Source organism: Aquila chrysaetos, chromosome 11, assembly GCF_900496995.4.
Source record: "Aquila chrysaetos chrysaetos chromosome 11, bAquChr1.4, whole genome shotgun sequence".
NCBI classification, from domain to species: domain Eukaryota; kingdom Metazoa; phylum Chordata; class Aves; order Accipitriformes; family Accipitridae; genus Aquila; species Aquila chrysaetos.
Window position 1 is genome coordinate 14,225,695 of NC_044014.1, and position 12,367 is coordinate 14,238,061.

General features: G+C 39.7%; 1 protein-coding gene across 8 annotated transcripts in view; it reads left to right on the forward strand.

Annotated features, from left to right (window-relative positions):
- The window catches only part of STN1 (STN1 subunit of CST complex), a 57,390-nt gene that overhangs the window by 29,290 nt on the left and 15,733 nt on the right, over positions 1-12,367 (forward strand). For all 8 annotated transcript variants that reach the window (XR_005933501.1, XR_005933502.1, XM_030029756.2 and 5 more), the window contains 5 exons: positions 1,079-1,240; positions 2,522-2,633; positions 3,402-3,564; positions 10,497-10,619; positions 11,217-11,289. Coding sequence is in view for 6 of the 8 variants with exons in the window: in XM_030029756.2 (XP_029885616.1) it covers positions 1,079-1,240; positions 2,522-2,633; positions 3,402-3,564; positions 10,497-10,619; positions 11,217-11,289 (633 nt within the window). In the remaining 2 variants the exon portion in view is untranslated. The remainder of the gene's footprint in view (positions 1-1,078; positions 1,241-2,521; positions 2,634-3,401; positions 3,565-10,496; positions 10,620-11,216; positions 11,290-12,367) is intronic.

Consider the following 12,367-nt stretch of genomic DNA (forward strand, 5'->3'; position numbering starts at 1 on the left):
AAAGCTCATGTAGTAGGTTGACAACCCTGATATGGATCTGATCAAATCCTACTGAAATAAATGCTGCTAGTGTCATCTGCGAGTGCTAGGGTTACATATGCACAGAATGGGGAAAGGAAGACTTGATGTAAAAGTTAAAAACTGATGTCTGTGGAACAAGCCCATTTATACAGACAGATAATTCATACTTACTTAAATTTAACACTGATATGACAAGAGGTATAAACAATCTCAACTGGAATCTAGAAGACAGTTCTCACTTTTAGACAGGTGATGTTGTGGCACAGCTTTCCAAAAAAAATAATGGGGACCCGCAGTCAAAGCAGTTTTTTATGAGGAACTTAAATTCATTAAAGGAATTGCATAAAATACTGCTTGTAATAGAGTGAGGACCCAGAATACCTGTTTCAGCCTTGTGTTCTTATTTTACATGTACATCAGTAGTGCTTGAATGGACACTATGTTATTAACGGAAATGAATTAATTTGTACCTGCTAAAGAAGACAGCTCCTAGGGGTCACAGGAAACTTTCTTCCAGCCTTTTGTAATTGTGATCAGGGATACTTGGGTCATTAATCAGGTTTTAAGTTATGAAGTATTTATTCTTCTGCAAAGGTGTGTTAGGTAAATGTGAAGTTCTGTCAAGTTGCATTCACCTCAGTGTAGACGTCAAATTGCATCACATGAATGCTTTGGCCCCACCTCAGATGACTCATTCTTCTTTTATGTAAAAAGCTCAGCTGACCTTTCTTTTCCCCTCATCCATCTTAGCATGACAAAATAAAAAAATTACAAAACCCATTTCAAGTTAATGTTTCAATTTTGCAATCCATCTATGACATTTTCAGTGGTAAATCAGTATCTCCTCCCTTTTACACTTTCCCTAGGTGAACTATTTAAATAAATATAATACTGTAAACTAACTTTGTCACCCAAAAGTTTTGCTAGCCAGGACACATGGTGCCTGGGACCTTACCCCTTTTTTAGTAGTATGATTCCTGTGATGCTTAGGTGTTTGGGTGAATGCAAAAGTACTCTTGGCCTTAATGCCTGATCTCCTTTCTCTGACTTCTTACAGGTCATCCAAGCACACCCAGTAGTGTTACTGTGCTTGAACAGATGAAGAAACTCCAGGAAATGGTGAGCCAGAAAACCAAGCTGGAGATCGGGGATGTTGTCAGGGTCAGAGGTCACATCCGAACCTACAGGCAACAAAGAGAAATTCAGACTTCGTGTTTTTGTGAGTGTTATGGATCTGGGACATATGTAACTTAGTTGTCTGAATTTATGAGAAGATCTAAGCTGTATGTAATTCATTGAATAATTTCCACTTTATTTTCTGGCATCTCATTTTTCTAAAGAGATTTTCATCTGTATGTCTTTATTTCAATTTTAGTAGGGTAAGGTTAGAAGACACTACTTAATGTGCAGGATTAGATTGCCTGTAAATGAGGCATCCCTGGAAAATCTGTAAAAGATGACTAGCATGAATACAAGAGTACTAGGCAGATACTACGGTTGGGTATCTGTGAGAGTGACTTGCTCTTCAATTTTCTTTGTGTTGACATAGAACAGCCAAAGCCCACGGGAAGGGAGTTGGTGACCTTTTATATTGCACTTCATCAAGAGCATTAGCTGCTTTGGAGAAACGGTTGCTGTTTGTCATAGCCTGTATAATCTTTCTGTGGGCAGACTGCAGCATATGGGCGCGTTGTACCACTGAAGCCTAGGTTCTCCTAAACTCTCTGGCTCTGCAGAATGACTGAGAAGTGCTCCTCATCTTCAGTCACTTGAGCACAGACCTGCACACAGGTGCTGCCCCTGTATCTGACAGCTCTTTGGGCAGCAGGGTTCTGCAGTCCACTGTTTACACCCTAGGAGCTTCCAGTTACATAACTTGTCTCCTCAGTGTCTGTGCTATTGTGTAAGAGTTGGTTTTCCCCAGTGAAATCTTTCAGAGACAATACTGAAATGATTCCTTTGGTGGGGGGAAGCCTGTCTTTTAAAAACCCTGTGTAGCTCTGATAAAAAGTCTAGATTTTTCAGCTCTAGCTAAATCTGAGAGGGAATTCAACTCTCCTTTCCAGACAGAAGATTTATAAATATATAACCCATTCAAGGGCTAGTAATAATACCATTGTTTCATTAAAGGAGAGCGACACAATTCAAATAGCCTCTAAATTGCTTTCACTTTGGCCCAAATAAAGCTCCTTACTATGTGTTAACTTCATCTAATAGATAAAGACTGCTGGAAGGTAAAATAGAGATGATAAATTCCAGTTAAATAAGTTGTCAGACAAAAGCACAATCTGCAGCGCACCACAACAGGTCATTTACCTCCTTGTAAACTGTAAAAGCAGGAGTGGCCTTTGTGGTTTTGTTTTTATAAAAACAACAGTGAACAAAATTCGCCAATTTAATACTGGCATGTGAAGCTCTGTTGTGCTGCCTCAGGTATGGTTGCTTAAAAGATTGGTATGGCAGCCCTGGCCAACTATGTGTGTTGTTTTTGCTGCTCCAGATAAAGTGGATGATCCTGTGTGTGATGTTCAGATTTCAAGAATGCTGGAGCTCCCCTGTCTCTATAGAGAAGTTTACGATAAACCTTTCCAAGGCCCTGAGGAGGGACAGAGGTAAATGCAGTATCCAGACTGGTCTTGGGGCAAATTGTGGGATTTTATTGTTGTTTATTTGTTATCATAATGACTGTGGAGAAAGATAGAACAGGGCCCAACTGTGATTTAGACTCTGCACAAGCATACAGTAGCAGCCTGCTTTTCTCCCGAATAATTGATGATCTATTCAGATGAGATACCTGTCCATAATCTGAGAAAAGAAATACAGTGCTGAACCAAAGTGAATATTAGGAAGGTAGTAAAATATTGTGTACAGACCTCTTGCATCTAGTAAAAAAAGCTGGTGTTTTGAGCAAGATTTGGGGGTCAGGTCAACACCTTAGATAGAGGAGTGTCCTTGCCTGATTTTGTTTTGTGTGTAAGGATGAGGAGCTACTCAATCAAAATGCTCTCAACTTCTGCTGTCCTTGTCATCGTCAAATCACAAATACATAGCCTCAATAAACTGAGTCAAACACCCATTCCTGTATTCAGTTTAAGTGTAGCTGGATGCTTATTGGCAGGTCTGATGCATGTAGCATAGTTTCAGAGATTATAGATCTTAAAATCACAACATTGTTAGAGCAAATGATTGAAGAGGAACAGTTGGATATTGCATATAAAAATGGTCTGTTTTAATTAAGGGTTTAAATTCAGATTCTTTAAGGACAGTAAAATACCTTTTGATCTTTGAAAACCAGTCTAGCAGGCTAACTTTAGGTAATTGTTCTAAAAATGTTAGTAGTATTTTTCTTGCCTTTTGACATGTTCTATATATCCTTGCAGTGACTTGGAGGGTCAGAATTTCTCAATCAATATGCTGCATGAGAAAGTGAAAGGCTTTCTATTAGAAAACAAAATTCAGACCTTTTACCAACAGGAGTTGGAAACAATTGATACTCTGGTGCCCCTGGCTGGTGTGCATTTACCCAGTCGCAGCTGTCAGGAGGTGAGTGAATGTAACTGTTTCAAGTTTTTAGTGGGAAGGAAATAATAACATGTACTTTTTTTAAGCATAAACAACCAGATAAGAGACTGTTGCCTTCAGAGGATTCAAAAACCACAAGTACTTTAGCTTTATGCATGAATTATTTACAGAGCCTGAAGAAACCTTGTGAGTTGAGACATATGAAAGTGGACTGAAGAAAGCCATATGAGAAAATTCTGTTGTTAAGGGTAATCTTGTATTAGGGCTGAGTAACCTTACAGTCTGCAACAGGCACTAACTTATCTAGATCTGTAAATAGTGGCAGAATCAGAAAAGGAGATCCCTTTAAGGTGCTGGAGCTGTTTGGGACAGATGGTTTGAGATCCTGAATTTGATCAGGAGAAGGGAACACAAAGTCTTTGTCTTGTTTCTCATTTGAAGCTCAATATATTGATAAAGATGTAGCTTTCAAAAGGAGATTATAATGAGTGGATGAACAGTGCTCCCTGCTACATGTTTCTCTTGTTGGAAGTCCCTAGTTGTGAAAGGCCACACTGAAAGGATCAGAAGGTGGGATTTAATTGAAATCAGTTTACATGCAGTTGCGTGTAGCCAAACTGTTAAGAAACTTTCCAGTGAGATAGTGTGCTCTTGATCAACTGCAGAATGGGAAATAGAACAAAAAACATTTTATAAAATGGCTTTATATTACTCTGTGATATTTGGATAAATTACAAACCAGATTCTCAAATGGTGCAAAGTGGTACATTTCTGCAAAAGTAACAGTTACGGCTTTTACCATGTTACCAAAGGCAACTGAAACTTAAACTAGACTGTTGTGACTCACTTGTTTACTTTTTGTTTTTTTGTAGAGAAATAAATCCATGGCAGTCATTTTCACTGCCTGATTCTGATATGCACTGTAAAGTTAAGTGCTATGTTATGTTAACGTCTGATGTTTGTTTAATTCTTAAAAAAACCCACAAAAACCAGTCCCTTGTAGATGATGTCAAATAATAATGCAAAGTGGCTCTATTCTTGTTGGCCTTGTTGAACTGCTTCTGATAGCTGCTTCTTGATTGCTGTTTCTTTTCTTTTTATTAAAGGCATTTTTGTTGTTTGCTTTAAAGCAAGCATGGATATAAACAATAACAGGAGCTACTCTCATTTTTGACAGAAAAGTTTGATACTAGAATATCCAACATGGGACAGGGTATTTTTTCTAAACTAGCTGGAACAGTATTAAAAGTTCCTAAACACTTTACGTTCAAGGAAATAGTGGTCATTGTGACTAATACTGGAAACTTGCATCTTTGAAGTTTCAGCATTTATAGAAAGATCAAGATGAATAACTTGCAAAGCCATTTAAAGTAGGAACTGGTGCAGAACATAGAAAAGCACGAAAAAAACCTATCCAAAAAACCCAAACCAACAAAAACAATGTAGCATCAGCATTGTTAGCAGTCATGAGGAGCTATCATAATAACTAATAGTTGCTCCTGACCCTGATGCACAGGTGTGAGTGTATGTCCCAGGAATTTGGGCACACAGATGCTTATTTAGAAATTGCAGTTCTCCCTATTGCCCTTTGGTATTAATTCCTTGCAAACAGGCTTATATATGTTTGCATAAGAAAGAACCTGCAGTTGTCAAGTGACCTGAATGCCTTAAGAGGAGCACCTAGTAATGCTCCAGAAATGCATTTTGTTGTTCCTCTGCTCTGTCTCTCGAAGGTGTCAGTTTTCAAATTGGCAAAGGATCAAGTACCCAGTTTGATCCACAAAAATAAGTGTAATAGATCTGATTTCTGTCCCTTTTCCTTTCTTTTTCCCTCTGTAGTCTTCTGGTTTGCATCTTCCTCAAACCAAAAGGAAAAAGGGTGCTGCTAATGTGGAATGATGTTATTTCATGCCTATTTGGCAAAGCAGGAGCTAGATGAGTGGACCAAACTAATTAGGCCACACCACAATATACACACTTGTTCACTTCTTGCACCTTTCCTGACTGTGAAAGGATGAGTTATTTGGATGTATAACTTCAATTTTTTTAACCTGATTCCAGTGTTCTAGAGCACAGTTGCTGTTAAACTCTTCTTGCCTCTCTCTTCCTTTCCCTGTGATCCTAGGAGATGTGGTGCACCCCCTTCATCTCTTTCCCAACTTTTAAAGTACTTGCACAGTGTTCATCATAGTGGGAGGGTATCTCCTCATGGAATATTTTCTCCAGGGAGGTGGTGAGCTGCTATGGAGTCACTGGCAGTGGAGAGGAGCAGGGGGTGAAGATGGAAGGAGGTAGCTGGGATAGCTTGAGGTAGGCAGCATGTCTCTGTTCCTTTTCAGCATTACTGTACCTGAGCCCTGTCCACATCCCATACATGTCCTACAATACCTAGTTCCAGTTCTAATGGCTCCCCAGCAGTGCAGTCTTCTGGCTTTGCAGATTAAATTTCCCTCTAGCAGATCCACATGGCAGAACTCAAATCATGTCCTCTGCTCAGACATATACTAGGGAATATTTAATTTTATAGTTTACAGAGGATGGGTAAGAGAATTGGAAGGCATGGTGGTTTTAAAAATAATTAAAAATTAACAAATCTGTTACAATTTTTAAACCCAGTAGAACTTTATTTCACATAACCAGTGCCCCCTCTATCCCTAAGCTGTAGCCTTTCCCTTATTCCTTAAAACAAATTACTTTTGTGACTGGAGGGGTGGGTACCACAAGGAAGACTACAAGCAAAACCAGAAAAAGTAATCTTGGGCTTAGAGAACCTAAGGAGTGTACTTGCTGGACTTAGGCAATTATGTTTGGCAAATGGACAAGCCTTTGGTTCCTTTTTTAAAGAAAACTACATGTCAACTTGATCCATCCAGTTTCTCAACTGGATTAAATACAACTTGCAACCAGCCAGTCTTGATTAACCATTTTTATGCACTTCTTCCATGCATTAGCTATAGTGTGTGCTATTTTAGTATTACCATTCCAGTTTGTGTATGTCACTAGCTTGGACACATAACTTGGGTTGTGCTTTCCAGACTTTGCTGTTTGTACTTCTCTTGATTTGAATATTATCTCTAGGTCAGCAATGACAAGTAATTAAAGCAGGGAGTCTTACAGTGTTGTTCAAACTTACTGTATATACGCTGTACATTGTACTGTAGGTATAACATAGTGCATTATACATTCTTGATGCTATGTGTTTGTCTTCCTGCCTTTTGAGGAAGCTTCACTGCTACTTTAAATATGTATATTGCAAAGCTTATTATAGGACTTCAGGACTGACATGTCCAGAATCACTATTACTAAAATTGTCACCTGTCTGAGCCAAGGGTTAAACATGGCATGAGAAATTGCAGAAGGCAATTCATGAGTAGAATCACGTGTGTGGTTATACCAGGAAACTTCAACACCATCAGGGTGTGTTGTGATTCATAATGAGCCAAAGGTTACATACTTTCAGTGTTTTGAACAGAGTGACTAATTAATTCCTGTACCACTTCACTCTTTGACCTATTATTGATTGTACAGAGAGTTTGTCTTGTTTTAAAGATCTGAGAATAACTGGTTGCACAGCACCAGCCCACTAAGCTGTGTGAGACCCATCAGATGGACTATATTGATTAAAATACCAATTTAATGCTGGAGACATGGATGCTTCTGTTGGCTTTGCTACAAAGTCCTTGGCTGGTCATGGGAGGGAGGGTAGTGACAGTAAAATTGTTATTTAATAGCTGCTTCTCTCGCTGGGGCAGGGGGGAAACATGTTTTGCAAAAGCAATGAATGATTTTTGGATGCTCCTGTGTTTGGATGTACAGTTTCATTTATTTGAAATGGACCCAATTTGGGGAGATCCCCTGCTGTCAGAACTTCAGGGAACCTGAAATTGTGCACCTTGAAACAAAGGCATGCTGAAGGGAGGCACTTTGCAAAATGAGATGTGAGCATTGTGAGAGGTAAATTCAAAATCCAGATTCAAATCTTGCTGGTGCTTTGGATCAGCAGTTAAACTACTTGATATCTGCATTTCTCAGATGAAAAGCTTCATAAAAGTAAAAGGCTAATAAACTGTGACTCAGAAGGAACTACATGAACAGCTACAATACATCTTTATAACTGTTGAAATGCAATCATTTTTCAATCTCCTCCTGAAACAAAAGCAAGGATGTGAAATCACGTAGGATTTAATAGTCCTAGATTTCTTCTCTCTGTGTATAGCCCCACATTCAGTCTCCTCTAGATTTTTGCTCAGTAGACTAAATCACAAGCTCTAGGTGTACATTGGCTGTGAGGGGGGATTCAAGTCCAGGGGAAATGAGGACCTGGTTTGGCATAAAAGAAAGTGATAAGGAAGAATTACTATTGATTTATGAATTTGCAGGATGAGATGCTGGAGATATTTGGGGTGGACCAAAAGAACAAATTACTTAACTTTAGATTGTGTTCACAAAGAAATTCCTCAATTGTTGCTTTACTTGGAGGGATGGAGAGGAGGAAGCATATTCTAGAGCACACTAGGAAAAAACCCCAAAATTTTCCTGTCATTTCAGGATAATATTAAAGCCCCTGAAGAGGGCAGGAGCCCTCATTTGTTCTTCAGGAGCAGTCCTTCTTCCATGGAGCCCTTTCCCTTGGACTCTGCAGCATGTATGAGAGGGTGCTGATATATAGCAGCTGCTTTCTTATTTTCTCGCTCCCAAGCCTGCCTCTCTGCCTTCACTCTGTCAATGCCTTGAGTTGCATTCTTAGTGATTCTGTTTCAGTATCCATCCAGGCTGAGCTGTGTGTCAGTTCACACAGAGTCTGTTTTTAATTATCTCCCTTTCTGACAGGATCTCAGTGTTGAGCCAAACTGAATAATTATCGTGCTTCTTTGGAGATATTTTTATCTTTTTTCCTCCCCAAACATTTGCTTTCACATTAAAAATTGATCAGAGTCTTGAGGTGGTTGCTTTGCTAGCAGTTTCTTAGATTCTTGAGGATTTATTACTGCATTTGAGTGAGAGGCAAAGTCTCTTCATTTTACATACGGCTATGAGAATGTGCATTTCCATGAGAAAATATTCATTCTTCACTTAACCCTTCCTGCTACATTTTATGTTTATTCCTTCAGTTCATCAGAAGAGGGACTATGAGGAGAAACATGATAGTGGTATTAACACTCTGACTGGAATGGTGGCCAGATGTATGGTGAAGTTTGTAATTAGAAGCAGTGACTGTTGTTATCCAAACTGATATACATGTGGTGGACGGGGGACAGACAAACATTTGGGCACTGAATTTCTTCAGCCTGGAACAGAAGGAGAAAACTGAACTGAGCCATTGTTCTATGTTAATTATCCTGAACTATTAGGCAATTATTTTTGACTGTTGATTTGAAAGGAAAAAGACAGTTAGCTGTTGTGAGACAGAGAAAGAGAGAGATGTGATTATGACCTGTGGAAATATTGAGGATTAGCTGGAGGAAGGGGATGGAGAAACTTGTGATGCATGCTAATGCTAATATCCCTATTGCATCTCTGAACAATTCCAAGTTAGGCACATCAGCTTCCAGGCCTAGAAGCAGTTGGAGTTTCACTTGAGACTTGCAAACGGATTGAATAAATGTTTTGTGAAAAGATATTCTTCCATTGCTAATGTGGTGTCTGTTTCACATATTCCTGTGGATTCATTCTAGTGCATGGTGTTTGCCTGTTTCATTCCCAAGGCTTCTGTGAGTGCTTCTGCTGAGTGAAGTAGGATATGTGAAGTCTGATACTTTTGTTCAGAACAGGGTGGGAGCATTTACGGTGATAGTTGAAAAAATGGCTTGGCAAATCTTGCTTTGGTTGCCCTGGTGTGGTTCTAGCTATCATGTGTTGGTTTGTGGGAAGCAGTTTAGCTCTGTTCTCAAAGAAAACCACAGGGAGCACAGTGTGCTCCCAACAGATGAGGAAACCATTGGGGAATTGAACCAGTCTGTGTAGACAAGTGGGAGGCTGAAGGACATAGCAGGACAGATAGAGATGGAGAAGAGTAAGTCATGGTCTTGCTCTTATCTACCCATACTTTCTCCTCTCCACAACTTATTGTTTCCTTCCGCTTCCCTAGCTGTTATTCCACTGTCTTAGCTCAGCTCTACTTCCAAACAAACCTTGCTTTTCCCTGATTTTTCTTCTCCCTTTTATTCCTTCCTACTCTGTTAGATGCATCCCAAACACAGAACCCTTTGTTCTAAATAACCTCCTCAGTTATGGACTTCCAGGCACATTGTTCTCCTTTCACAAGAGACTTATTTCCCACCTGCCTTCAAAACTGAATCCTTTGTTCCCTTATCTCATATACCTGTCTTAATTTTTTGTATGCTTTTTATCCTTTCATTTCATTAGGCTGTGGAGAAACTCTTAAGACCATGACCAGAACCTGTGTAAAAATTTGGAAACAAAGGGGACAAGAAACAAATACTGTTCTTGCCAGTTTCCTCCTTTTGCTTGTATTACTTCCTCAGTTTAAAATCAGGAGATGGGAATCTAATCCCCAGCACTTGTATTCCTCCTGAGTATCACCTTACAAAGCACTGATCTCCCTGTCTTCCTACCCTTATTACCAGGAAAACTCTGAATATGAGCAAAGCTTGATTAGCTAAACAGTCAAATGCTCTGTGAGCATCAAGTCTATTCCAAAAGTGACTTCTCAGTACATAATCAAATAGCTGTTAAATACAAAGAAGGCAGTTTGGAGATTGTGGTTCCTTAAGAATAGCACAAGCTTCTGGTGTTTGTTTGTTTTTTAAAGCTTAGGGATGTTGGTTAGTTCATACATAACAGATATGATTTGTGAATCACTAAATGAAGAAAAATGTGTAACAAAATCACCTGAAGTCCTCTTGCTCTTGAAAGCATATGGAGCTTTTGCTGGTAACTTTAGTTGAGCTGAGATTTCTCACCATCTGCTTCATTCCTTTCTTCCCATCCAGGTGAAGTCAAAAAGTGACTCCAGTTCCAAAAGGATTCACAGTGTTTTTAAGGAAGCAATAAGGATGCTACAAGAAAAAGGGCTGGTTTTCCAGAAACCTAGTAGCTCCAAGGACTTATACCACGTAAGAAACTGAGCTGTGGTTGCAAACAAGTTCAGGGGTATGTCTTTCATAGTCAGTAGAAACAGTAGAAATGTTTCAGAAAGAGAAGCTGGACATCCAAGTGCTGCCTGTTTACTCAAAAGTCTTATCTGCAGCTTACTTCACTGATGCTTTTACCTCTCTATCACCCAGTGAGTGGTTCTTTTCGTAACTCAGCACCAGACTTAGGCACTGCTGCTGTTCCAAGAGCAGTCTGTGTTCACTGGGTTGTCAAACTGTGCTGACACAGCTGAGCACGCTGAAGCCTGGGACCTGGGACAGTTCTCTTTATTGCAGTGGGTTGAAACTTGGTGTTCTACTGAGTTGGTCACCCTCCTTTGGGTTGAATTCTGGTATATCATGTTCTTCACCTAACTCTTGGACGCTGCTAATGGTGCTAAAAATAATAACTGAAGATTTAACATTCATTATTAGTCTTGGAAGCAGTCTATAATGCAGACTGTAGTTATGACAGTGTTAGTTTAGAATACACCATGGCCTTGGATTGCTTTTCAACAGCCATGCCATCTACTGTGAAATAGACAGCTATAAATTGCCAGTTTCTTGTGTTTCCTCCAGGTGACTGACCATGATAAGGAGCTGCTTAAAGTGACCCTTGATGTGATTAAAGAAGACTGTCGAAAACCCAGGCGTAAGTAGCAGTGTGACCAGGGCTCTGATGAGCTGGTGCTCATGTATTGATGACAGTATCTCCTCCTGCTGCTGGATTAGATATGCTTCTTGTCCTTACCCTTGAACTCAGAGCTGAGTTGCTGGTATAGCTAATCAGTATAGCTAAAAATGTGAGTGCAAGAGGAGCTTCCTGTGAGCATGGAGAGAGAAAGAGCAGGTGTGCCCAGCAGGAAGCAAACCTCTCAGATCTGAAATAAGCAGCCATTATCTTAGATCTATATCTTTTGAGAATACTTAGATTTTGGGAGGAGCGAAATGTAATGAAGTTAGGTCAGCACCTAGCAGCTGTTGCTTTGCTCTCTGGATAAGTAGCAAATCTTGCTAGTTCAGTTTCTACAGGGGAGTTGACATGAAAGTGACCATACAGAAAGGTGAAATCCCTGCCTCCATTAAGTCAACAGTAAAACTTACTTAAGTCAGTAGGATATTCTCTATAGATTTTAAGCTCAAGTAGAGCTCAGGTGGTTGTTCTTTGCAGGTAGGGATGTCAGTCTAACAAAATCCACTTCTTTTCAGATAATGTACCTCATGTGGCTTCTGAGTTATCCCTGTCCCTCAAGCCTATTGTGTCTTATTGCCATGGTGATAGCTTGCTCATAGGACCTGGCATATGATGGTTATCCTGCAGTGAAAAAAGGCTAAGTGAAGTAGTATTATTTTTGAGTTTTCAGCTGGCTACCTTAAGCAGTGGTACAACTGTAGACAAGGTTTGTAGGTGGAGGTAGAAGTTCTGTATGTTTGTGGGATGGAGGGAGTAGATGTCACTGGGCATGCAGATGAAGATGGGGTCATTTGCCTGAGGCTGTTTCAGTGCAACAAGTTAACATATCACATTGTTTTATTGTCTTTTATCCAATTAACAAATAAAACATCTTCTCTGTAAGAGTCAAATCATTCCTCTGCCCATTTTATACATCAGCTAGCTCTCCTGAGAACCTGTTTGTTTGGTGTTTTTTATAATTGTGGCACTGTAAGGCCAGAACCTGTATACAGTTGACACAGGGCACTGAGCGACTGTCCGGTGGTTAATTCCCCTC